This window comes from Arachis stenosperma, chromosome 3 (assembly GCF_014773155.1).
Source record: "Arachis stenosperma cultivar V10309 chromosome 3, arast.V10309.gnm1.PFL2, whole genome shotgun sequence".
NCBI classification, from domain to species: Eukaryota; Viridiplantae; Streptophyta; class Magnoliopsida; order Fabales; family Fabaceae; genus Arachis; species Arachis stenosperma.
The window spans coordinates 9,539,206-9,566,878 of record NC_080379.1 but is presented as its reverse complement, the minus strand read 5'-3'; the positions used below and the strand labels follow the sequence as shown (position 1 = coordinate 9,566,878).

At 29.4% G+C, this 27,673-nt stretch overlaps 4 protein-coding genes across 4 annotated transcripts; 3 read left to right on the top strand and 1 right to left on the bottom strand.

Annotated features, from left to right (window-relative positions):
* The first annotated feature begins 505 nt into the window (after window positions 1-505).
* LOC130970465 (uncharacterized) lies at window positions 506-3,252 on the top strand. Its single transcript, XM_057896557.1, has 5 exons — window positions 506-897; window positions 1,062-1,112; window positions 1,508-1,641; window positions 2,373-2,473; window positions 2,811-3,252. Exons 1-5 carry the CDS (start codon window positions 598-600, stop codon window positions 2,984-2,986), a joined length of 762 nt encoding a protein of 253 aa, XP_057752540.1. The 5' UTR covers window positions 506-597; the 3' UTR covers window positions 2,987-3,252.
* A 423-nt stretch (window positions 3,253-3,675) lies between these two features.
* LOC130970466 (uncharacterized) lies at window positions 3,676-5,079 on the top strand. Its single transcript, XM_057896558.1, has 2 exons — window positions 3,676-3,908; window positions 4,750-5,079. The coding sequence occupies exons 1-2, from the start codon at window positions 3,778-3,780 to the stop codon at window positions 4,871-4,873; spliced, it is 255 nt and encodes an 84-aa protein (XP_057752541.1). The 5' UTR covers window positions 3,676-3,777; the 3' UTR covers window positions 4,874-5,079.
* Window positions 5,080-10,149: 5,070 nt separating this feature from the next.
* LOC130968736 (WEB family protein At3g02930, chloroplastic-like) lies at window positions 10,150-14,418 on the top strand. The gene is made up of 3 exons (XM_057894172.1): window positions 10,150-10,588; window positions 11,126-11,336; window positions 11,689-14,418. Exons 1-3 carry the CDS (start codon window positions 10,569-10,571, stop codon window positions 13,999-14,001), a joined length of 2,544 nt encoding a protein of 847 aa, XP_057750155.1. The 5' UTR covers window positions 10,150-10,568; the 3' UTR covers window positions 14,002-14,418.
* Window positions 14,419-18,421: 4,003 nt separating this feature from the next.
* On the bottom strand, window positions 18,422-20,605 carry LOC130969441 (transcription factor MYB53-like). The gene is made up of 4 exons (XM_057895162.1): window positions 20,541-20,605; window positions 19,928-20,203; window positions 18,757-19,542; window positions 18,422-18,640 (listed from the first exon to the last, which is right to left on the bottom strand). Exons 2-4 carry the CDS (start codon window positions 20,194-20,196, stop codon window positions 18,619-18,621), a joined length of 1,077 nt encoding a protein of 358 aa, XP_057751145.1. The 5' UTR covers window positions 20,197-20,203; window positions 20,541-20,605; the 3' UTR covers window positions 18,422-18,618.
* Between the last annotated feature and the right edge of the window lie 7,068 nt (window positions 20,606-27,673).

Here is a 27,673-nt window from a genome sequence, read left to right as displayed (position 1 = left end):
TCTCCTGTGTGGACTAATAAGAGCAAGGTTAGAGATTTTTGTGTGCTTAAGAACTAAAATTAAATAAAAAATAGATTGGGGGGTTGCACCTATTGTAAGCAACTATGTCATATACATAAAAGATCAATCACTCGTATAAAATGCATATAGAATATGAATACACATTAAAAATATATAAAATAAATAATATATGTATATACATAAATATATAACTACTTTATTAACTAACTTTTATTGGGCACATTATTTTTTAATTTTTATTGCCAAACAAGGCTCTCAAAGCCGGTAAATAAACTGTTAGTAAATATCGAACATGTGAAACTATTGGACAATTTGATTTTATAACCCAGAAAAGGAATTTTATATTGATTTTATTTTATAGCTTTGGTTTCTAAATTATTAACCAGTTTATTCAATTAAGTAAAATAATTGAAGTATTGAACCCATTCATTCATTTTTGTGTTATAAATATATTTTTTAATTAATAGTTGTGGCTGTATTTGCAAGCTGAAAAATCAAAGTAGCAGAAAGAATAGAAGAGAGCGGTGATGTGAGGTTAGGGGGTGTGGCATTCCTGCAACTCCAATTTGAATCACCATGTCCATAAACTCTCTCATCTTAACCACACACCAAAGTTTCAATCTTTGCCTCAAAATCAGACAACCCACTTTTTCCACTTCGCGCCATATCCTTCTCATCTCAACCAAATTCAGGTCACCGCACTTCTTTGCATGTTCTTCAACAAATAATGGATCCGAACCCATTGTTATTCAGAATGATACCTTTCAATTTCACACCCAAGTGGGTACCCCCAAAGTTCCCTCCTTTTCTTCTCCAGTTCCCAAGTTCAGTTTGAGTGACCAAGCTTTCTTTCTCCTCGCATTCATTGCCTGCACGGTATAGCCCCTTTTTGTTTTCACCTGATAACAAGCTAACCTAACTCTTTTGGATTCACTTTTGAAGTCTTAATTTTTTGTTTTTCCATTCTAGATTTGAGTTCGGTTTTGTTTGTTGATCCTAATTGATGTTTTGATTCTTTTCTGTTTTTTTGGTTTCTGCAGACCTCTGTGGCATTCACTAGCCTTGTTTTTGCTGCTGTTCCCACTCTAGTTGTAAGTTTTATATGATAATGCTTACATATAATTATCTAAACTTTTCAAGTTGTTATGAATATTGAATACAACTAGTCACAAATATAAGAATCTAGGTTGCAATATTTGATACTGATGCTTCCTTTTAATTCTGTAAAGCTTAATGATGTAGTGAAGGTTTAATTTTTTTTTTTTTTAATATTTGTTTAGGGTTCAATACTTTGATCTTTTATTTGGTTCTGTATGAATTTGGCTTAACAATGGTGTAAATGGTTGTAACATTTGTTATGTTGTGCTTTTAAATTTTACTTTCAGCTTTAGGCATACCATTATGTCATCCACTATTTGGATAATTGTTTAAGCCAAACAAACTCTCCAAATATATTGCATATAAACTCTTCCACATGTTTCACCAGGCAATGAGAAATGCTGCGATATCCCTTTCGAAGCTAGCAGATACTGCTAGAGAGGAACTCCCGAGTACCATGGCTGCTGTTAGGCTTTCGGGGATGGAAATTAGTGATCTGACACTAGAACTGAGTGATCTAAGGTGACACTGAATACATTGCCTCTGAATCACTTCTTTTAGAACTGAGATAGATATTTTATGTGGTTTTACTGATTTTGTACATTGTTCTAAGAAACTTTATGCTACCCATTCTTACATCAACGATAACATAATATAGTTAATATATTTACCTGAAGTGGGTCTCGCTTACTTTCATCCTAGTTTCCTATTTGGCATTATTCACAGGACTTGAATGTGGTTTTCTTTGGTAATCCATTGACCCTGGTGCTTCATATTTTTAGCCATGAAAGACTTGTGAATTGTAATGAAATAGGGCCTAAGATGAAAGCTTCTAGACCTGTTATAAATATTGTTCCTTAAACGGTTTCCTTGAAGTAGCTCCAGATGGTGGATATCTGTACTTAATTTTGAGGATTTGAATTCTTGAGGAAGACTTTTTGTTACCTGATTCCGTTTATTTCTTCTTTTTTCTCATTTTCTATTTTTTTACATGCAACACTTAAAGCTGATAAGTTCTTTACAGTTCTTGTGGTTGGCTTCCCCACTGAAGTTGAACACTTGAACTGTCTGGAGTGCAATCCTTGTACTGAATTTTGTATATTTAATTGTCGGCTGTTAAATGAAAACTTCAAACATTTACTAGCTGCTAGTTTGAAAAGCAGAAGCCCCCATTTATATAAATTCTTTCAAAGCCATAACTTAAAATGATGTTGCATATGTGGATCTAAAATCATTTGGTGTTTGGAAATTAGCCAGGAAATAACAGAGGGAATAAACAAGTCAACTCAAGCTTTGCAAGCCGCAGAAGCTGGAATTCGGAACATTGGTTCAATAGCACAACAGCAAACCATGTGTATGTATTATGCCGATAATCCTTTATATTTCTTTTATGATTAGTTTTGACTACCACATTTAGCAGCTCTCTTACTTATCTACACAAACTTGAACATAGGAATAAGAGAAAACTGGAAATGGAAAAGAAAACTCAGAAATATTTGTGTGTTCATATTTCAAAGGACAAATGATACTTAAGTCTAAATTGTTCCTCCAATGGATGAGTAAAACTCTATATCATCTTTTGCACTCTTTCTGCTAGGAACATGTTAAGAATTCCACAATCTCAAATTATGCAATAACATTCAATCTCATTCATAAATACCAACTAGATTCTATGGTTTGGTGTGATACAGCAATGATTCAAGAAAGGGCAAGCTTGCCCATAATATCTTTGCAACCTGCTGTTGCTGGAGCTGCAAGGAAGACGTCGAGAGCGGTCGGGCGAGCCACAAAGAGCCTGATCAAAATCATATCAGGAAAGGGAGAAGTCACAGCTGAATATGATGAAGATGACATAACTTACATGTGAAACTGAAGAAACCTCTCCATGGCCATGCCATGAGTTCCAATTCAACGTTGTGAATATTCCATTTTCTCAATTCCTTCCACCCCCAAATACAGTAGTGTAGGTGTAGGAGCATATATACTGTGAACCAAATGAAACTGAAATACAAGTTTAGAACTTAGAAGTTTATAGGACTTGCTTTATTTGTGTAGCTTGATGCTATTGAGAATTGTTGCTACATAAAAGTTATCGCACTTACAAATTACAATGGTGCTGCATACAAAGAAAATTGTCAAAATTTAACTTCTTTATTATTTTTTAGAAAAATATTAAGAGTTAATACTTTAGTTAAAAAAATTAGAAATTAGTTAATATTAGTTTAAATGCAAGACAAATATAAGATAAAAATATTATTGTTTTTCAATTTATATTATATACACATAATAATAATAATAAACTTATTTTGGTTTGATTTTGTAAGCATGATTATTGTAGTTACTGATATTTTAAAATTAGCCTTTTAATTTTTGGAATTGCAATTTCACTTATTATTTTAGTTCTCTACACCCCTTCACACGTTACATATTACAATATGACACTTCAACGAATCCATGAAACAAGTAAGTTGAATACTATCAATTTCGAAGATAATTGTATATGAATTTTTATTAAAAAATAAATATTTTATTTTGCATATTTAAAACTTGACTTTCATAACTTTTTATAAAAAAGTGTAAAGTGGGGATGCATACTGGTTGCCTAAAAGCGAAGTGAAGAGATTAATTATTAGGGTTTGGATCCGAGAAAGAGAGAGAATGGAGAAGAAGGAATCATGGAAGATATGCAAGAGATGCAAGGAAACTTATGATCCATCTTCCAACACCTCTTCTTCTTGCCGCTTCCACCCTTCTTTCTTCGTCTGTCGCCGTCACGACGACCAGAAAAGGTACCCCCTTTTTCCTTCCATTTTCATACCTCTAATTCTTTAAGGTGTTTCAGTAATTTCCCCACTATTGCCTCAAATTTCCCCTAACTACCTTCAATTCTTAGTTATTTGCAAAACACACTTCTTCTGCTTACTCTACTTGCTAGAATTTCATATGCTATATAGCCAATCACCATTTTTCTGTGTTGTGTTTAGTAGTCGAGACAAGACATTTGTACAACATTTTTGTATGTGGTGTGTCTTTGTATTTGTATTTGTGTTTTGTCCCAATTATGGAGCATGGCATTCATGACAATGTTTCTATGTGAGTGATTTAGTTCATGTTAAGGCCTTAAAGCATAAGAGTCAATTTTAAGCATGGAAAGCTATAGACCTATAGCCTATAGGAGTAGTAGATTATAGATAGGGCTGTTCAAGAATACCCGAGTTGCTGGATAATCTGATGACCCGAACCAATCCAACCCATTCAGACAAGATTGGTTCGGTCCATTGGGTTAACCCGAGCAAACTCGGTTCGGACTTCGGATTTGGATGTGTATCCATGTATTACATGGTTTTTGTTGTTCCTTGGTTTCAAGAGTGGATACACACCCTGCTGCTTGTTTTTTCTATTTCTAGGAATATGATTGTGTCAAGCCATGCAATTATATTTCACATTTGGGATCATTGCTAATACAAGTTTAGGTAAATGTTGACCTGGCTTGATCTTAGGGTTAGCTAAGCTTCACCTTATCAGGCTAATAAACTTGAAAGTTCTTTTGTTCATTTAGCTGAAATTTGGGTTCATATGATGCATGCTATGTAAAATGGTCAATTAGTTTGTTGTTTCTTACTTATGAAGGTACTATGAATTGGGACCCAATGATCCACCATATGCTGCCAAATTCTATGACTGCTGTGGGGCTGAGGACCCTGAGGCTTCTGGCTGCACCACCAACTTTCATGTCTCTTATGATGATGATTGATGTGTATATTTGCTAATCTCTCTTTCACATCCCATTACTCACTCCCACAATTCGTGGTATATGATATGATTTCCAAACTCACCTCTGTTACTCTTGCACAATCTGAATGTCTGATCAAAATGTTTTGTTTATTCCTCTAGTCATTATTCCGAAGTTGTGTGTAAAGAGATATAAGTATATAACTATTAATGAATACTCTCCTGTCAGATTAAGCTTTTAGAATAAGTAGTTTCATAACATATTACCATAGTTTTTATGACCAAAAAGTATAGAGTTCGATTATTATTTATCTGAAACGAAAGAATTTCAGCATACTCAAAAGAGATTTTTATTTGAGGGAATGTGTTAGAAATATAACCATTTATGTATTTTTTTTATTTATTTAAATTTTTGAGACAAGTGATATCATTAAAACAGACATTTTCACCTCATCTAATGGTAGATTAAATTTGAGTGGGTGGAGTTTTCCACACTTAATATATTCCCATAATGTTTCTCACAGGATTATGATCATAGATCATATGATTAAAGAAATATTTTTTCCCAAAAATAAACTAGTACTTGTTTTACTTTCTCCATATACTGAAATTTTAAATAGCATCAATCTGATTCTTTTATGTATATTATAAACACACTCCAGTAGAAACAAGATTAGCATTTCAAATTTAATATTAATATCTGTATTCATAAGATCGTTTCTTTGAGAATTCATGCATCTATCATTTAAGTTCTAATTATTTGACTTTACAAAGTTTGTGTATAGTTTGTATTTGTTTAAAAAGCAAATGACCTGAGTAACATTTACATACATATAGAAGTCAGTCATCAGCAAGATTTTCTTGATTAATTAAAAAAGAAAAACTTGAAGTGTTACTTAAATAAGAATTTTTGGTTCAAATTTACTCAATCTCAAATGAATAGCCGAATATCAATGTTTTTATATTAAAGTAGTTTCACAGTCAAATTGGAAAGAAAAGATGTCATTGTTACACCTTAGCTGTTATGGTCCCACATTTAACATGAAAATTTGATCGGCTAAGTTTATCCAAAACAATATTGAAAAAAAATAAATAATAGAAGAAAATCAAGAAGTGAAAGAATGTACAAAAATCCAAGTAGGTGTATATTGATATAAGCAAAAGGAATATAACAAGAAGGTTTGACATGTGGAATGGATGTGGTAAAATCCTTTGGCAGCTTGTTAATGAAGAAACTGCTGCAAAAGAAAAAAAGAAATTAAAAAAAGGGGGAATATTAATTTAGGATTGTTGAAAAGAGTTTCAAGAAGATAAGAGAGGCTCATCAAAATCTGAAAAACAAAATAATGCAACACAACATGCTTCCCATCTCAGAATTATGTTTATTGTTTACTTGTGCACTATCTGTCCTTTCCTCAAATCTGAATCTGAAAATCTCACTATTTTCAGCTCTTTTTTTATTTTAATTTTGATCCCATGTGCATGCCAGTTGTATAAAACTACCTTGCTTGCACAACCATATATTTGTGCATATAAATGACGTGTTACTAGATTTACTATCCTAATTTATGACATTAGTGTAAGGTCTTGTAATTTTCACACTTATGTCTAGGTATCTTTTTTATGATAATAAATTGCATATGCCTTTTATTGGTCTTATTTTTTATGAGGTCAAGTTGGTAGCAAGGAAGAGATGATGAGAAGTTACTACATAATGCAAATAAGCATTATTGGTTTTTGGGGCATGACATGTGTGTGGTCATGTGCATGGTTTTGTAAACAATGACTTCTAACCTAACCTAATATCTATTATCCATTTTGACATTAGTACTATTTGCATTACTAAATCATCATGTGTTGTTTTGGAAAATATATAAATCTGAACAACTCAGGTTGTTGAGCTTATTGCCATAAGAAATAATTAATGATAGAAAATGGGGAACTGTTTTTATATAGTTTTTTTTAGGTGTCTTGTTTTTATATAGGTTTGTTACTAGATCCTGCCATTTTATCATATTTAATTTTCAATGGAACCAAATTAGATGCCTTTATATATTTTTTTAAATATTTGTAGATAATAATAATAATAATAATAATAATAATAATAATAATAATAATAATAATAATAATAATAATAATAATATTTTAAAAAAATTATTTTTAAATTAATTCGTATAAAATTCGTTAGCTTTATATTTTATCAAATGTGACACCGTTTTTTATTATTTATAAATATGACATTAACCTCTCATAACTCATGTTTCTAACTAACTACCTAGAGGATGTTATCAGGATAATGATCCATAAAATGATTATATCTAGAAAGAGTATGTTTATTAGACTGTAATTTGTTTGTGCAATTGTGGCAAGACATTGAACGGATTAAACTATGCTTATTAAGAGCAGCTTCACAAATTTATATATGTTTTTGAATTGGATTGTTACTTGAGACAAACTCACTCGCTTAATTTGTTCATGTCTAGAAAATAGAAACCAATTACCAACATTTTCAGCAAATATTATTTCATCTTTTCCTGATTAGAGAATATTAATTAGGTTATGAAATAACTTTTTTTTGTTGTCCACGGTATTTTTCAACCTGACAGGTCAATGACTAATCTGTCGTGGATAGAAGTTTTATTTAAGAGTTTGCTACTGGCCAATAGATTGCTGCATGTACAAAGTGGAATTCAAATCCCGACACTTGTTTATGCCAATGAATAAGCTAACCATTCGATTAATTCAAGTTGGTGCGATTATGAAATAACTAATATTGGCTCTTCTGTAATTCTACTTTAATTAGATATATTTTTATTAAAAAAAAAAGCAAAAGAACTCAACTTGTCGCAATAAACTTTTGTGTCACATGGAAATTGTGATTATGTATTAATACATACATACGTGTACATGCATGTGCACGTTCAACAAATAAATAAGATCAAATTGAAGGGCTTGATATTTCTGTTCCCAACTACTTCGCTTGTACCTAAAAACTCATTCTTACAATTTGAAGGAAAATGTATCTTTGCCTTTTTTTTTAACGTAAGTATAGACATTATTTTATATACGTATTTAAGTACATGCTACTTCGATAATAATAATAATAATAATAATAATAATAATAATAATAATAATAATAATAATAATAATAATAGTAGTAGTAGTAATTCCAAGTTATAATTATTGAGTATTCTGCTAATTTCAGGGGGGGGGGGGGGGGGGGGAAGAAGAAAGAAACAACTAATGTACAATCTCAATTATTTTCAATAATTAGCTTAATCATTAAATGAATATATAGATTAAAAGTCTACACATCCTCTCCTATATATATACTCATAAATGAGTATATTTAATTTTAGGGTCTGTATTTTGTTTGGTGACTATTTTAGGGTCGTCCCTATACTCATTGTCAAATTGATACAAATCAACTTTGAGTCAAAAGTCAACGACAGATTAGATTATAGATTATATATATAGTATAGTAATAATTCGAACGTAATAGGAAAAATGAATAATTACTGTCATTAATAATATAGCAACTAGCAAGTACATGTTAATGTTTGTACTTGATACATCTTATTTAAATAAAATAAAATAAAATTCCCGTAAAAAATATATGAAAATGTCAATCGTGTCTAAACGGATCGACACTTGTAGTAAAGGATAATAATTAATTTCAAGTTTTCAACACATATAGTTGATTATATCAAATTAAAGTAAGACATTATTTACTTAACTTGATGATAAAATTAACTTCAACTCCAACACATTGATTTTGACTTCAAGACCGTTTTATAGTCATCAAATGCTTTTGACTTTGAGATAACTTAGAAAAGAATAATGAATGATACTAATTAAAATTAAACGGTTAAAACACACATTCAAATTTATAACAAAGGTTAACACTCACAATCAACATATATTATATATTTGTTATGCTGTCCATATATTCTTGAAGTGAAGGTGGCACCACTTATATTATAGGAAGAGTTTTAATTAAGTATATTGAGAACGTGGTGTTCTAATTATTTTAACCGTTCATTTGAATTATAAAAAATATATATAATATATATTAATTAAAATTAACGGTTAAAATAATTAAATATCGGTACTTTCGGTACACTTAAACTTTATATATATATATATATAATTATATATAGATTCACATTCAAATCTACCTAATGATTTTAGCGTAGTAATCATACTATTTGCAATCAATTTTGCCATAAGATAAAGGAATTGAAGTGTTGGTTACTAGTCAGCTTCCCACCATACCAAAGTTGATATATAAGCTCCACTTTGAGTAATTTAAACTAAATTAAATTAAATTCGTTTATTAAACTGTTTAATATCACACAAATCAGCTAGTTGTTTTAGTTATTCAACAGGAAATCCAGTGATGACTACCATAATCATTTTAATAATAAACCAGAAAAATTATGGGCAGGTGGAAAGGATTTGATTTGATATATATAATGCTTTAGTTAGTTAAGGCATCACTATATTTAAAAATGGAGAACTTAAATTATTATTTTTCACCATGCTTATCTGATGTATGTGGCAAAATTTCTGATCCATAATAGACTGAATTATGCTGATGGTGATTAATAATTGAGACATTTTATATATTTTGTGGAGTTAAAAAATCTTATTCAATTCAGTGATTTTATCTTATTAAATTTAAAAAATAAAGAAAAAAAGAGATAAAAAATTAAAGATAGATAAAGAATGAAAAAAAAGAAAATTTTAATTCTCATACAAAGATAAATTAAATAAAAACAAAATTATACAGATATTTTAAATTGAATTTAGTTATATGTATATTTTGTTTGATTTTTTATATAAATTAAATTAATTCGAATTATTATTAGTACAATATATACACAGTAAATTAAATAAATTTAATTTAATTTATATAAAAAATCAAACGAAACATATATGTAACTAAATTCAATTTAAAACATTTGTATATTTTTTTTGTTTAATTTATCTATGTAAATTATCCAAAAATAATAAACTATATGAGAATGTTGAATGTAAAAAAAAAATATTAAAATAAATAAATTAGCCAATGCATGGCTTATAATAGAAAATTATGTTACACAGAGAGAGTCACACACTAACAGGTCCTTTCTTAGCTTTGCTTCTGAAAAAGTTACTCAGTTAGTCAGTTGCTTTTTTGACAGATTGGGATAAAGGAAAAAGAGAAGAATCCACACATAATTAGGGTTACTTTTGTCAATTCACAATTCATGATTCATCTTATTGCACCTCAAAATATACCCACCACTCCACCCAAAAAAAAAACGGTTGAGAGAGAGAGATATTGAAGAATGAGAAAAAGACAGAGACACCATTGCTCTGTGTGTGGCCACTCTGGAGACAAAGAAAACCGCCTCAAATTATTAACTTTTTTCTGTTCTCTCTCTCTCTGTATTCAAACCCCATCATCATAATCATCTTCTTTCTTTCTTTCTTTCTTTCTTTCTCATTCCAATAATTTCCAGCAGCAACAACAAAATCATTTCATTTAACTTCAAACTCTCTCTGATCCCCCCCAAAAAAAGAAACAAATTCCTTGTTCAGTTTCTCTGTTTCTTCCTCTTGCAATGTCAGAACTCTAGCATTCTCAGTGCAGTCACTGACCCTTTTCTCCAAAGTTTTCAACTTTTCTACTTTTGTTCTTGTTGGGACTACTTCCTCCACCACCCCCAACCATGGCTTCAAAAGCTACTAAGTAAGTGCAGAAGCATTTGAAGCATGCTTGCTTGGTGTTCGTGGTTATGCTTCTATGAGTTTCATGTGAAGATCTGAAATTTGGTTCCTTTCTTTTTCTTTTTTGATCTGTTTGGATGGTTGGGTTCTGCTTTATAGGGTTTGATCCAGTAGTTCTGATGTGCTATTGTGGAATTTTTACCTAAATTTTGTAACTTTTTTGTAAGTTGTATTGTGTTTCTCAGTTTCTTCTTTTTCTCATGTTTGATTACAGTTTCAGCTTGAGTTTTCTGTGTTCATGTTAGCTTAGGGCCTTTTGCATTAACTGATTGTTATATCACTGTCATTTTCACTTCGATTCTCATTTATTTTTGGCTTGCCAAAGATTCTGGATGCTGAATTTTGGATTAGGGTCACTTTCCTTTTTTGTTTAGATCCATTAGTTGGAGTGTATATAACTATGTCATTTTGTGTCTTTTTGTTTCTTATGTTGTCATGTTCTGTTTTGTAAAATGAATTATTGATCTGTTATTGGCATTACAATACTTTCTTATGGTAGATCCAATTTGTCTGAAACTCCCAACAAAACATCACTAGCAACTCCAAGAGGCAGCAAACTTAGCAGAGGAGTGTCCAAATCGGAATCCGAATCACCATCACCCTTGCAAAATCTGCGCCATTCCATTGAACGATCGCCGCGATCTGTGAATTCAAAGCCTGCTGCTACTCCTGATCGGAAATCACCAAAGCCTGCCTCCAACCCACCTGATGTAAGTTGTAGAATGCATTTAAGTATCCTATCTTTCTTTCAGATTGTGACTAAGTGACCAAGTCTTTTAACTAATGTTACAAGGAACCGTTTGAGATGTTTAAGAATATTATAGTCTTCCAATTAGTGCTAATTATTCGACATTTTTGTATAAGAATTGAAATTATAGATAATGCATGACTTTTTAACTGTGATTCTGAGATGTCTAGCATTTTTTAGGAAACTGCCAGAGATGTTTCTTTCATTATTCTTCATAGTTGATTTGGCAAACTACTTTATTTAATTGTGCTTTCCGTTAGAGATTATACGTATATGTAGTCTGATCTCCGATTGTGTGTTCCCTTGTTTTTCAGAAACAACCAACAAGAGCTGCAAAGGGTTCAGAATTGCAGAACCAGTTGAATCTTGTTCAGGAGGATCTAAAGAAAGCGAAGGAGCAGCTCATTCACGCTGAGAAAGAGAAGCTTAAAGTAATTAATGAGTTGAAAGAAGCACAGAGATTAGCTGAGGAAGCAAATGAGAAACTCAGGGAAGCATTGGTGGCTCAAAAGCGGGCTGAGGAGGAATCTGAGATTGAGAAGTTCCGAGCTGTTGAATTGGAGCAGGCTGGAATTGAATCTGCCCAGAAGAAGGAAGAAGAATGGCAGAAAGAGATTGAAAATGTAAAGAGCCAGCATGCTTTGGATGTTGCTGCTCTTCTCTCCACCACCGAGGAGCTCCAGCGTGTTAAGCAAGAACTCGCCATGACTTGTGATGCAAAGAACCAGGCACTGAACCATGCTGATGATGCAACTAAGATTGCTGAGATTCATGCCGAGAAGGCAGAGATTCTTTCAGCTGAACTGACTCGGTTGAAGGCATTACTTGATTTGAAACAGGAAACAGAGGCCAGTGAGAGTAATACTATATTGAAGCTGAAAGCAGAGGTAGAAGCTCTTAAGCAAGAACTTGCAAAGGCCGAGGATTATGATGAGAAGTTGGCAGAGAAAGAAACTACTATCGAACAGCTCAATGTAGAGCTTGAGGCCGCAAGGATGGCTGAATCATATGCTCATAGTGTGTTGGAGGAGTGGACGAAGAAGGTTGAGGAACTAGAGATGAGGGTTCAAGAAGCAAATAAGTTGGAAAAATCTGCATCGGAATCTTTGGAAAATGTCATGAAACAGCTAGAAGGAAGCAATGATTTGTTGCATGAAGCAGAATCTGAAGTTGCGGCTCTTAAAGAGAAGGTAGGATTGTTAGAAATGACTGTTGGGAGACAAAAGGCAGATCTTGAGGATTCAGAGCATCGGATTAATGTGGCCAAGGAAGAAAGTCTTGAAATGACACACAAGGTTGAAGCTCTCAAATCCGAACTTGAGACAGTTAAGGAAGAGAAGATTCAGGCTTTGAACAATGAAAAGCTTGCAGCTGCTAGCGTGCAGACCCTACTTGAAGAGAAAAATCAACTTATCAATGATTTGGAGAATTCTAGGGATGAAGAAGAAAAGTGCAAAAAGGCAATGGAAAGCTTAACTTCTGCATTACATGAAGTATCTGCAGAGGCTAGAGAAGCCAAAGAGAAGCTATTGAGCAGCCAAGCGGAACATGAAAGTTACGAGACCCAGCTTGAAGATTTAAAGTCAGTTTTAAAAGCTACCAATGAAAAATATGAATCCATGCTTGATGATGCACGGCGTGAGATTGATGTTCTTACTTGTAATGTCGAAAATTCTAAGAATGACTTTGAGAACTCCAGAGCCGAGTGGAAAGAGAGAGAACATCAACTAGTCGGCTGCTTAAAGAAAACCGAAGAAGAGAATTCGTCCTTGGGAAAAGAAATAAATAGATTGGCTCTCTTGCTCAAAGATACCGAGGATGAAGCTAGTGCCAGCAGGGAGGAAGAAGCTCAGTTGAAGGAAAATCTGAAGGAAGTTGAGGCTGAGGCAATTAACTTGCAGGAAGCTCTTAAAGAAGCAACGGCCGAGAACGTGAAATTGAAGGAGAATTTATTGGATAAAGAAAATGAATTGCAGAGTATTATTCAAGAAAATGATGAACTCCGCACTAAGGAAGCTGAATCTATTAAGAAGGTGGAGGAGTTATCTAAGCTACTGGAAGAAATAACAGCCAGAAACCACACTGAGGAAAACGGGGATCTCACAGACAGTGAGAAGGATTATGATTTGCTTCCTAAGGTGGTTGAATTTTCCGAAGAGAATGGGCATGGAGGAGAAGACGTATTGAAGGTAGAAGATTCAGCAAATCAAGAAGTGCTCAAACAAGGCTTTCAAGAAGAGACTATTCCTGTGAATGATAAGGCTGAAAAGATAGAATCTCCCAAACATGAGAATGGGAATGGAAAACTGAAGGAAGATTATGCTAGTAAGGAAAATGATAATTCAGTAGAAGTTGAACATAAAATGTGGGAGAGCTGCAAGATAGAGAAAAAGGAGTTGTCGCCAGAGAGGGATCCAGAGCCCGAGTCCTTTGAAGAAGAAGCCGATTCCAAGGCAGAAGCCGGCGAGAGCTTTGATAACATAAACGGTTCATCCATAGCCGAGAACAATGACGATGGCGGGACCTCTCCTTCCAAGCAGCAACAACAGTTGAAGAAAAAGAAGAAGCCTTTGCTTGGCAAGTTTGGAAGCCTGCTCAAGAAAAAGGGTTCAAGCAACCAGAAATAGAACAATGTTGCAACTTTGGGAGGTATATTGAACATTCACTTGGTTTGCATGTGTTTGATTATGATTTTTTTTTTTCTCCCACAAATTAGATTTCTAAAGGAATGATGTGTAATATTGTTTAGGATTTTCTTCTTTTCTTTTTTTTCCCTCTCATTTTGATTGTGGTTCTCCATGTTAGCAGGAAAATGTATGTGATTGATGAGACTATTTTTTTTTTCTCTCCCTCTACTTTGCACCTTGCCCTCCTTACTAGATTTGATGAAAGAAGTGGCGAGTTTAATTGTATTCTTATGTGATCCCAATTCAAATCAAATTCTGGATAGAAGTTCAATGTCCTTTGATGTATAGTGATCCATTAAGTGAGCCACAATGCATTCAGATAATTCAAAGTATAATTCATAATTATAATTTTTTAAATTATTTAAGGCTAATATGTATATTACATTCTCATATTATGTACAAAGTTCACTTTAGGAAACACTTACATTCAACTTTACTATTTGACTGTTTCTCCATTTGAGTTGCCAATAGATTTTGGCATCTGTGTAGCAAATGAACTTTTCCTGTTTTCAACAAATATGAACTTAAGTTAGAACACTAAAGTTCTACTAAACATTAATGAGTTTCCTTTAAGGCTGCATTTGGAAACGAGGCAGAAACTAAAAAACTGAGATTAAATTAAGTTTGGTATTATATATTGAGATTAAATTAAGTCTATGTATTATTATTATTTTTTTTTATGAGTTAAGTCTATGTATTATATTATTATGTTTGATATAAAATATACAGAATTAAGTTATATTTTAGTATTTTATTTGGTTCAAAATAAATATGAATAAGAAATAAGAATATTTATTAAAATATATTTAGCTAAGTAAAGAAAAAATTAAATTTAGTTTTTGTCTTTAGAAATTTCATTTCTTTATATTCTTACTTTTTAGAAGTATTAAAATTTTGTATTTCGAAACTAAAATTTTAATTTTAATTTCTGATATTCAAACACTACTAAATTTCAATATCTCAACTTTAGTTCTAGTATCTAAAAACAAATACTATCTTAAGAAAGTTTACTTGAATCTTCTATGGAAGAGTATTATTTGGACATGGTAAAAAAAAGTTGTGCTATCAACTACTTATGAGATTTAATCATTCAATTTTTTTTAATTATTGTTTTGCATTTTAAAATTTGTCTAAAATTCTAATGAAGTGCCTTTAGTTGTTGGGCCCAATAGGATTTAAAGACCATTTTCCAAAATGAAATAAAATAATGCAGATATAATTCTTTATTTAAAAAAATAACTTGTGCTGTTGTGCACCGAATATCTATCTTTTCCTTTCTTTCTTTCTATTTTTTTTGGGTCTTTAATTCTTTATCTATCTGCTTTATGCTTTGTACCTTTTTGTTTGTCGCCTTGAATAAGGACACCCCTTGTAGTTGCAGAGTGTAAGAATTTTGGCATGAAATTTTACATATGACAAAGTGAAAACGACAAAATAAACAACCATATTCAATTACAATAATATTCTACAGTCTACACTTTTTTTAAAAAAAAAATGATAACCTAAACTGATTTGTCATTAACTACAACAAAATATCAATAAAGGTTATTAAAGTTGTTATATTTCTTTTTTTATATGATATCCCCAATTCGATTAGCCAATAAATAATTTGTCGTGAATTTGAACTTTACTTAAGGGTTTTGTCGTTAGTCCGTGAATGTAGATAGCAGATTCGAACCTCCGATACTTACTTAAACAGACTAGTAAACTAATCACTAAATCAACCCAAATTAATTAAGTTGTTATATTTCCTTAAGTTGTTATTTATTTATTACATAGAGTAATATTTAGGAAATTAATTTTTTTTTCAACTAGTCAATTATTTAAAAATTATTTTATTTATCTTAAATTCTATAATTAAAATTATAAATTCTTAACTTTAAATTATAAATTATAAATTTAAACTCTTAAAATAATTAATGTTGACTAACTAAAGTTAATTCTGATCTCTACGTATCCGATCCTCTTTTATGTATTACATGCTTTCTCTTTACAATTATTTTTGTGCATCTCCTCCCTTCACCCTTTCAAACATGCTTGATGGAAAAATATAATCAAACCGACTATCTATATGCATTAAATTTTTAAAAAATTCTATGGTGCTTAATACATAGATGTCTAATTTGTCTAAAAATTAAGAAAAATAAAAATAGATCTCATCTTTTATTTTTCTATCAAATAGTTAAAAAATTAGCACCATAAAATACATTTAAATTTTTTTATATTCATGGGTCATTATATGTATGTTATTTAATCAATTTATTTCTATTTACATTCAAATAAAAATGGAAAAATTAAGAATTAATGGTGCATATATATATAAATTTCACTTATTAATGGTGTTTAGTTTTAAGAACAGTATTAAGACTACTAAATTTAACATATATACAAGTATATAAGACGATAATCTTTTTTTTTTTCCTTTTCTTTTACACTAACAACTTTTCTTTCGAAAGAATATTAGATAGGTAGATACTTATAAAAGATACTCTAACGTTTATGTCAATAAAAAATTCAACAAAACTTAATATAAAATATAGTTGTAGTGGGTTTAAATGTGTTTAAAGTGATTTAATAAGTTCCAAAATGAAAAAAAAAAACTTTTAAGACTTGTTTTGCTACACATTGAAAAGATGTGTAGTCTTCACTTTAACCAAATTTTTGGTTCATATATATACAAAATAATAGATTTAATTATTTTTTCAGCCTTTATAATTTTATAAAGTTTTTAATTAAATTTTTATATTTTTTTAATTGAATCTTTATATCATATTAGATTTTGTAATTAAATTCCTAACATAATAAAAATATTAGAATGAATGGAATGTTTTGTTAATTTTAACAAAATATTTCATTAATTTTAACAGAATATTCCGTTAATTTTAACATTTTTATTACAGTAAAGACTTAATTATAACATGTAATATAGTATAAGAATTTAATTTTAAAAAAATATAAAAATTTAATTAAAAATAAATTCGATAAAACTATAAAGATTGATAGAATAATTAAATCAAAATAATAATATTATTATTATAAACAATAGTAAATTGATGTCATGTATTTTGGATTCCTTCAATTGCTTCAATGGAGGAAGTAATGCTACTTATGAGTTGTCTTTCTTTGCTTGTTAGACCAAAAATCAATAGTAATTGTCTCACCAAACGGACAACCAAAAACTTGTCTTTTTACCAAATGCTAGACACCATATCATACTAACTTCACCTTTTGACTTAATTAAATATAACATTTATGCTTTCTAAGTCTCATTTTCAAGAGAATTTTTTCTCAAAAGTAATTAATTATTCAAATGCGTGTTTGAGTAAAGTTTTTGGTTCATGTATGTTCTGAGTATAGTTTGACTTTGTTTTCCTGCTTTACATTATGATTAGTAGTAAATAGAAACTTCTTTTTCGGAACTCATCGTTGCTGCCCCTTCTTCTTCAAGCTACTAATAAAGTCTTCATTCAATTTAATAGTAATATTTTCCTCTCCTGATTATATATTATGGGAGCTTAACAATTGACTATATATTATATTATAGTTAATTAATTAATTTCAGGTAGTAAGAAGCAAATAACAAGTGACATATAGTATATAGATTTCCAACTTGTATAATTTTCAACCACACAAATCTTAGGTCCTAATTAAAGATAAAAAATGAAATATTATTTTAGTCTCTAATATTTAGATTGAATTATTTTAATTTGGTTCTTAATGTTTCAAATATTCTATTTCAGTCTTAAAAATTTACAATCATCCTATTTTAATCCTAAAAAAATTTAAGCAAATTTAATGCTACTTTACCATTAAATTTGACACAAATAATTTGTATATTAAAGAGCGAATAACATTTGATTTTAATGTATAAATAAAATTGATCCACTAATAACGATTACTAATATAAAAATTTTTCTTTTGATTTTGAAGTGTTGGTGATTGATTGTTAGAATTTGGAGGCTTTTATAAAAAAAAAATGATGAAAAAAAGTATTACATACAAAAAGGTTTTAGTTATATCTTTCTAATATATGAAAAAGATATGACTTAACTAGTAATATTATTAATATTCACGTCACTTATTCTATTATAGTGTCAATTCTAATGATAGGACCACATTGAACCTATTTAAAATTTTTTGAGATAGAAATAAAATATTTAAAATATTAAAAACCAAAACTTAATTAAGATTTGGCCCAAAATAGTAATTTAGCGTAAGATAAATTATGAAGTTTATATAATATACAGTTTATTTTAAGAAATATATTGAACTGCCTGTATATTTTTGAGTGAGTTGAGAGCTGCAATTTATGCACGCACATGAATTGAACATGAAACACATGCAATAATAATGGCTTGCATTTTGTAAAGTGAAAATTACAATAATGTCCATATGTTGTACTATAAGTCTAATCTTCTATATACAATATATAAATCTTATATCAATCAATCCATCCTCACAAAACAGTATGTTGATCCTAAGCTAGAGACAACCAACAATGATAATTAAAAAAAAATCCCATTATTGTTGTGATGAACCTTGATTGTTGAGTGTTGACTATGGCTGGTTAGATTCTTGACTGCAAATATTAGAAGAAAAAAAAGCAACAAAATGAGTATATGTGTTGATTTGATGCCTTATTATAATAAAATAAGTGAAGTTAATTAAAAAGAGAAAAAGAATAAGATTACTTACTCTATGATGTGTTTCCAATAAGCATCACTTGCTTCCTCATACATGAAATCTGCCCACATTTCAAAGTTGTTGGTTGAAGTTGGAGAATTATTATTATTATTATTATTATTATTATTTACTTTGTTGGAACATTCATGATGAGGTGATGAGGCTGAAACCAGATTTGGAAGTGATGAATAACAATTCAATGGTGTTGTAGGAGAAGAAGAATTTGTGCCATCAACAACAACTTTCTCATTATTATTATTAACATTATCATCATGAGGAGGAACTTCAAAGTTTTGGAAATTGGGCTGATTTTGACAAGGAAAAGAATCATTACTGCAAATAAGGTTTTGGAGCATAGATTCATTCAACCCTAAAGATTCATAAAAACCATTTGGAACTGATGATGATGATGATGATGAGGTTAATGGACCAAATTGTTGATGATTAAGTATTGGCTCCAAGTTTAGTGCAAGATTATTATTATTAGTAGTAGTAGTAGCAGCAAGGATTTGAAGCATGTTTTGGAGGATTTGGAGTTTGGCATGATCAGAGTTAATAAGAAGAGTACTTAATAGAGCATTATTATTGTTGTTGTTATTGTTGAGAATGTTTGCAACAAGAAGCAAGTGTTGAAGATTGGAAAGAAGTTGATTATGATTATGATTATGATCTAATCTTGGACGATGAGTCACTGGATCTAACCCCATTCTTAGAAGCTTCTTTCTAAGATTAGTGTTCCAGAAATTCTTGATTTCATTGTCAGTTCTTCCTGGTAGATGACTTGCTATTGCTGACCACCTATAATCACACACAACCAAATCTGATTTAAATAAAAAAATATTCTATCCATTTGTTTTGAGTAATATTATTACATAATTAATAAATATTATATTTTTTATCAATACTTAATTAATAATAATTTATACTTATATTTATAAAAAATTTATACACAAAAAATATATAATTTACACACATAAATTAATACAATTTATTTGTTAAAGATAATTTATAAACGATTTATTAATTAATTTTTTTATTTTTTTTATGAACACGTGTCAAAACTATATCTATCAAGTGAAAATATAGATTTTTATCAAAAGAGTAAAAAATAAATATAGATTTTTATCAAAAGAGTAAAAAATAAATTAAAAAACAAATAAAATATTATTAGGTTAATAATTACTTATTGCCAAGAAGTTGATGTAAGTTGATGATGAGTTTCTCTTCTTCTTGAGAGAATTTTCCTCTCTTGATATCAGGCCTGAGGTAGTTAGTCCACCTCAGCCTGCAACTCTTTCCACATCTGTTTAAACCTGCAATCTTAGGAAGCGCTCGCCAATTACTTCCATGGCCGTTTTTGTTTATGTAATCCACCAATATTCTATCCTCTTCCGCTGTCCATGGACCTTTCTTCAACCCACTCTCATCATAACCACTTCGTGATCTCCCCATTTTCACACTACAAAAAAAAAAAAACATTTAGTATATATAAGAATTAGAGAAAAAAATAAATAAATTCTTAACTTTTGTATTTAAAGATTAATTGAAAATATAAAAATATTTTTGATTTTTTAAAATATAAGACATTTAAATTTTTTTCTGTCTAAAATATATAAAGATAGATTAATCCTCTAAAAAGACTTAGATGTTTTACATTTTAAAAAATGAAAAATATTTTTTGTATTTTTTATTAGGCGAAAACCTTCAAAAAAAATCAAGAACCTATTCGTGGTTTACTCAAGTACATTGATTCATTCATAACAATAAGAAAGGAGAATATAATGAAGAATCCAAACCTTGTTAAGAATGTTGTGAAGTGGAGAAGAAAGGTTATAGAGTAATTAGAGAATAGAGTAGTAGTGTATGTTGGAACTTTGATATTTATCAAAGACACAAGCTAAGTTAGTATATATAGGGTGGTGATGTATATGTTTGAACTTTGAATATAATTATTAATAATTTAATTTTATGATGAAAAATTCCAATGCAAGTTTTGTTCTTAATATATGTGCACGTAGATGAATGATAACGACACTGAAAGACACTACTCTCATTAGACTAACAAACAACGTTTACAATGTTTTCATTTTCAAAGGGTACTGTAGAAGTAGAAAGATAATTCATAATTCATAATTAGCAAACGATCTAAATTACTTTTTTAATGAGCAGTTGACCAAAATGGAAAGTGAAACCTATTTAGTTTATCGGAAATATTTGGTAGTCAAAGAAAATCAACAAAAAACAATCATAACTTACCTTATTTAGCATTATTAATTATTGCGACAATTAATAAATGCTAAATAAGTCAAATTCTGACTATTTTTTTTTGCCTCTCTAGCATTATCCGTTAATTTATAATTTCGTACACATAATTTGGATTACTAAACTTCACATTGAATAGTACTATTTAAATACTTGAGAATCTATAAGTTTGAATTCTCAATTTGACTTTATAATTTTACGATTAAATTCATATTTGTGTAGTTTTATGAATAACACCATCATACAAAAGAAGATGAGAATTCTACAGAAAACTTCTCGTCGGCTTTTAATTAGCCTTTAGATCTAAAAATATTAATTATATACATTTTTTATATATTTACTATCAAACATTTTAGAAAACTTTACTAATCTCTAAATCAAATTAAATTTGATCTTCATTCTTAAAACTAAAATCTCTCTCCCTCACCAAATATACCTAAAATTAATTAATGATATAAATAGTAGACTAGTAGTATTGTTAATTAACATTTCATAGCATCAATAATAATAATAATAATAATAATAATAATAATAATAATAATAATAATTATTATTATTATTATTATTATTATTATTATTATTATTATTATTATTATTATTCAACCACTAATTATTAAAAGTAAAATGATGAAAATAAAAATATAGCTAGAGTTTAAGTTTTAATGATAAAGTACTAAATTGGTCTGTTACGTTTAGGTGTAATTCTATTTTGGTTCTTAAGGTTTAAAGTGTCTTATTTGAATTCAAAAAAGTTTTATTTAGTTTCAATATAGTCTCACCGTGAGGTCAAAGTTAAATAATTAACGGAATGTCCTATATGACAACAGTATAAGAAAGATCGATAATCTGGAGAACAAATACAAGTTCCAAAGGCATAAAATCAACGATGGATGCATCAATACATTTATTTATCATTTTTCTTACAATTTAAATAAAATATTTTCTATATAACTAAGGAGAATGATAAATAAATGTATTGATGTATCCACGGTTGATTTTGTACCTTTGGAGCTTGTACTTGTTCTCCAAATTATCGACCTTGTTCTTGTACTGCTGTCATGTAGGATATTTTATTAATTATTTAACTTTGACCTCACGGTGGGACTAAATTGAAGCTAAATGAAACTTTTTTGGATTCAAATAGGACACTTTAAACTTTAAGGACCAAAACAGAATTACGCCCAAACGTAGGGGACCAAGTTAGTATTTTACCAAGTTTTAATTAGGATTTGAGTTTAGAATTTAGAATTTAGAATTTTAGATTTGTGATTTAAAATTTAGAATTTTGTTTTAAATTAAATGTATTGATTTTAAGAGTTTAGACTTTTGATTTTATTATTTTTGTTTAGATTGTGTTTTATTTTACATTTGAATATACTGATTTTTAGAGAGACTGATTTTATATTTTAAATATAAGATAGAAAAACTATGAGAAATTAAATCTAAAGATGTGTTTCTTGTTTCTTGCACTCACTTAAATGGATCTTAATAGGCATCATTGGAATGAGTAAAGGCTAAGTTTCACTTTTTACTTAGTTGTGCTGTATCAAGGAATGTTGTACTTATTTTTTGTAAATTAAATATATTTTAATTCTTTATTTATTATATTTTATATTAATAGTTTAAATTTAAAAGAATAACTTATATTATTATGTTAACCATTTTTCTGGAAATATTATAAAAAAAGAGGAGTCTTACTAAAAGTTATTAAAAAATATTTTTTAATCTTTTTAATAGATTAAATATATCAAAACCTAAACTTCTTTATTATGTTATATATACTATTAAAATATTTCTTATAGATACAAAATAGCTGAATCCCAAATTAAATAAAAGGACAAAATAGCCCTATACTCTCTACTTCTTGAAGGTGGTATTACCATTTACCATTTTGCCTAGTATACATCAATACATTTAATGTGGAGAATAAATGTGGAGAATTTAATGTGCTAAGACCATCTTCAGTAGGGAACTCATTCTAGTTCCTATTTATGGCCCACCTGTCATAAAAAGTAACTCCACATCAGCTTTTGCATCATTACCAGTAAATAGGAACTCAAAAAATCTCTCTCTCCTCCATTAGAAGAAACTAACTTTAGTTCCTATTGTGGTCCCACATAATTAATTAATTAAAGTAATTAAAATTAATATAATTATTATTTTTTATAATAATATTATTTAAATTTATAAATTTAAAATAATTTAATATTATAAAATATTAAAATAAATAACTTAAATTTGATTAGTATTTTAAATTTTATAAATAAAAATAAATAATCCAACTAAAAATTATTTTATAATATGTAAAAATTAAATTTATTTTTTATGTAAAATAAATTTAATTAATTATAATTTAATATAACAATATAAATAATATTTGATATTGATTTAACATAATTATTTATATTAATTATAATTTAATATAACTAATTATTAAATAATTAATATAAATAATTAATTAAATAGATATATAAATATTTAATATAATAAATTATTATAATTATTAATAAATTAATTATAATTTAATTATTTAATATATATTTAATATATTTTTTATTTTTTTTATTAACTTATCACATGGCATGATTTTATTGGTTGTTGCAAGTCCCTATTTAGAGAGACTCTCAACCTTGATCCACGTGAAGAGTCCTCCTTTCCTTTTCACTCCAATGGTACTTGAGTCCCCATATGTCAGAAGAGGAACTCTATTTCTTAGCATTGAAGTTGCTAGAACAACAATAATATGTGGCGCGTGCATAAATTAAAGATGATTCGATGTTATCTAAAAGTTGACAAAACAAGCTTATAAATAGCTTCTCTACCTTTTCTCTTTTGTACCTTTCTAGTTTGTCTTTACTTGAATTTCATTGTGTTATACGTTCAAATTTCCCATGACAAGTATGAACTTATTATACCTAGGTCAATTTTAAGTTGTTAGCTTCACCACATAATAATCATCATATACAGAAACTATGAATAAAAATAATTATTAATTATTGGATTAAGAGATTATGAATTTCTAATGGTGTAGATGGAAATTTTCAACCTGATCTTGGCTTGTCCAACAAGGAAAAGGCACAAAAATAGGTACATATACGTATAGCCATAGCCACCTTCTCTCTATACTACTTTACACCAAGTTGGCAAAGGCTAAGAGATAACACATCATCAGCAACAAACTTAAACAACCAACAAGGGTTAGGTTTCCACGTGGCAAGCATTTATAGACTCTTAAGCTCGCTTTTCATGGCCCATTTGGAGAAGAAACCTCTCTTCCTATGAAAATATCGAATATGTTGTTGTTGCTTGTCGGGGTTAGGGTTTATAGTTAGATTTATGTATTTTTAATATTAAAAAATGTTATTTGTATACTAAAATTAATTACTAAAATTAATTACTAATATATTTATATATAAATATATGTGTAATTTAATTTATTTTTAATGTGATATATTTATATTTTAATATATATTTTATACTAATAATTAATTTTAATGGTTAATTTTAATGTACACGTAATATATATAGTTAATATTATTTATGGCCCGGAGATCAAAAGATTATTAAACTTTTATATTATTCGAGTGTGGAAAACATGCATTGTATTTTTATATTTGAATGCTTTATTAAGTTCTAAAAACCTAATTAGGTAAACTGATAAAACTAAATGTTTAAAAGTTGAATCGAAATTAAATAAAATATAATATTTATATAAGAAATATATAATTTTTTAAACAAAAATTAGATTTTATTATTTTAAACAAATTAATTATTATTAAAAAAGTTAATTTAACTAGTTAACTGATTTTTTTAATAATTTTTTAAATTTTTTACCAATTTACTTACAGTTAATTTTTAGTTTTGACTAGACTAGTCTAATGGTTAATTCTCAATTAATTTGGTCGAATTAATTCTACAAGGGAGGCGTGAATTGGCGGCGTTTTTTTTCTTGATTAGCGGCGGTTTTAAACTGCCACAAAATCAAATGTCGGCGGTTAACCAGACCACCATGGATATAGGCGCCGAAATTGCATTTAGCGGCGGTTTTTGGCAACCGCTGGTATAACCGCCGCTAAATCAAAATTTCGCGACACACCAATAAAAAACCGCCGCCAAATAAGACTGACACGATTTGCTTCATATTTATCGGCGATTTTTAAACCGCCGCAATTTATCTCGATATGTCTAAGTTCCCGCACGTTTAGCGGCGGTGTACTATAGTTTCGCTCAAATTTACTAGCGGTTGCAAACCGCCGCTTATTTAGGAAAAATAAAAAAAAGGAAATTTGCGTTTTTAAAAAAAAAACACGCATAATTTATTTAAAATGTTATTGAATTATTTTTTTAATTTTTTAATATTTTTTATTGTTTTAAGAGTGAATATTTTCAACCTTAAAATCTAAACTTGTAGCAAAAACAAAATTAAAATATAAGCAAAACGAAATAATATATCCATCAAAATACGAAGATAATAAATCTCTTTCAATGAGGTGCTCAGTCTAATTCAATAAAAAGTTTGCTTTAATGCAAAATATCTCCAATCCTAATATTCTATTTTGCACTCTATCATTCCACGAAACTCATTCCTGCAACGATGTCTAGTGGCAGCTCCTCACCCTGTCATTGAAACAGATAAATCAGAATACTCTCCATCGCCTTCATCTTTTTCTTATCTGCTGCTGCGTCATCCTCCATCGCCTTCCTCTTCAACTTCTCACCTTTCAGCTCTACCTGCAGTTCAAGAAGCTTCCTCTGGGTCTCCTTTAGCTGGACTCCGTTGCCCAGCGCATGTGAGTTCGGACCGAAAAGTTGACTAGGAGTCGGTCCAAAACCAACACTACGCACTCTTCCCAGTTTCTCTTTTTCGAAAATCCGAGCAATGGAATTATTTTGAGACAACACTCTAGCAGACGCATCCTCTTACTCAATTTCCTCAATTCTTTCTTACAGTCACAAATTAGCAAATATGATCATGTTGTGGATAGGTCCATCTTATGTCAAGAACACGCCAAACAGGAATATTAATTATATCACTTTTATCACAGTAAAACAGACACAAATGTTACGATAAAAATTGGGGCGCAACAGATAACAACATAAAACAACTAAAATAGAGTATCTGTTTCATAGGATGTCAACCACTATAAAAAGAAATAAAGGATAAGTGAAATTGAATCATTTAAATTCTACCCCAACTGTCTCTAAATTAATATTTAGTTGAAAATGTCTAGAAACATAGCAAGGTAGATCTGTAACAATAATTAAAAGTAAGGTGAATCGAAAAATTGGAGGTTTCTGCAAAATTGAGATTCTCGATTAATGGTTGTAAAATGAAAAAGGGGAATGGACAAGTTGAATTATGATAAGATCCTCACTTGGGTGGGTTCTTTCTTGATATTTCTCGACTGTGCTCCCGCTCTTGGTTGGCGCGCTACCAAACTCAACTCGCGGGTTTCTGCACAATTGGGGGGAAGTAATTTCGAGTTCTAAGATAATGGGGGGAATTGAAACAATGATTTGAAACTCACAAGGGGGTGGTTTTGTTTGGCGCCTCTGCTCCCGCTTTGTTCGCGCCAGGAAGATAGTGTAAAACGAGGAAGTCTAAAGATATAAAGCCTAATTTGGTAGCAATGTTCACTCCCCAGCCGCTATCCAGGAGAGTTTTGTGGCTTTTACCAGACCGCCACTTACTTCTGCCACGATCTTTTCAATCTGCGGCGATTATGGTCACGACTGTTATTCCCCTGCCGCTACTTTTCGCTTCTACTGTAGTTTATAAATGTTGTTTCAATTCTCATAAGCATGTATTTAGCACTAATTTTTTTATTAAAATTAAACTGTTTAGCTCAACTCTAAAAAATATTTAAAGAAGCGATTTATAAAATTAGAGTCATGTGTCGAATTTATAAGTCTTATCTCATAACATCACAAATAATTATATTTAAATTAAGTTGATCCAACTGTCATAAAATCACTTTTTTCAAAATCTTAAACTAATAGGAAGATACAACTTGAATGGTTATATTTCTAACATTTTTCTTTAAATAAAAGTATCTTTTAAATTTGTTTAATTTTGAGCTTCTTTTGGATTTATGCAATTTTTGCATAGGAATTTCTTTTATTTATCTTATGTTATTTTTTCAATTTTTTTTAATTTATCAGGGATCAAACTTTAGATTTTTCGAATATAAAATTCTAATATCATATTATAAAACAACTTTTGCCAAAAATTTAAACCAATAAAAAAAATAATATAAACATTATATTTTTAATACGAACAACACCCAAAAAAATAACTCAAAAGACAAAGATTGAGTCATACTTACAAAAATCACATAAAGTTATATCGTTAATGATGAGAAACTTATAATACAAGGTGAAGGGGATAGCAGCCATTTCTTTCCTTTTAGTTTCATCATATGTTCCGTATCAAACAAATCACGCTAACATATATAATAATAACAGATCTGTTTCTGCTGGCGCCACCACTAATAATTAAGCCCTACCACATTCCTAACTAATTCATAATCATAATTAATAATATATATGATGATATACATATATACGTTATTAATATGTAGTTATCCATCTTAAGTAACTAATTAGTAAGAGAACCCATTGCTAGGTATATACGTGTATGAATACCTAGTAGCCATTTCTGTCAATA

Bases quoted from the DNA above. Each gene is read 5' to 3' on its own strand.
- LOC130970465 (XM_057896557.1), top strand. From the start codon at position 598: ATGTCCATAAACTCTCTCATCTTAACCACACACCAAAGTTTCAATCTT. The intron at 1,113-1,507 runs GTAAGTTTTATA...ATGTTTCACCAG, and splicing joins CTGCTGTTCCCACTCTAGTT to GCAATGAGAAATGCTGCGAT. The intron at 2,474-2,810 runs GTATGTATTATG...GGTGTGATACAG, and splicing joins AGCACAACAGCAAACCATGT to CAATGATTCAAGAAAGGGCA.
- LOC130970466 (XM_057896558.1), top strand. From the start codon at position 3,778: ATGGAGAAGAAGGAATCATGGAAGATATGCAAGAGATGCAAGGAAACT. The intron at 3,909-4,749 runs GTACCCCCTTTT...TTACTTATGAAG, and splicing joins CGTCACGACGACCAGAAAAG to GTACTATGAATTGGGACCCA.
- LOC130968736 (XM_057894172.1), top strand. From the start codon at position 10,569: ATGGCTTCAAAAGCTACTAA. The intron at 10,589-11,125 runs GTAAGTGCAGAA...TTCTTATGGTAG, and splicing joins ATGGCTTCAAAAGCTACTAA to ATCCAATTTGTCTGAAACTC. The intron at 11,337-11,688 runs GTAAGTTGTAGA...CTTGTTTTTCAG, and splicing joins CTGCCTCCAACCCACCTGAT to AAACAACCAACAAGAGCTGC.
- LOC130969441 (XM_057895162.1), bottom strand. From the start codon at position 20,196: ATGGGGAGATCACGAAGTGGTTATGATGAGAGTGGGTTGAAGAAAGGT. The intron at 19,543-19,927 runs GTAATTATTAAC...GTGTGATTATAG, and splicing joins CATCAACTTCTTGGCAATAA to GTGGTCAGCAATAGCAAGTC. The intron at 18,641-18,756 runs GTAAGTAATCTT...TAATATTTGCAG, and splicing joins TATTGGAAACACATCATAGA to TCAAGAATCTAACCAGCCAT.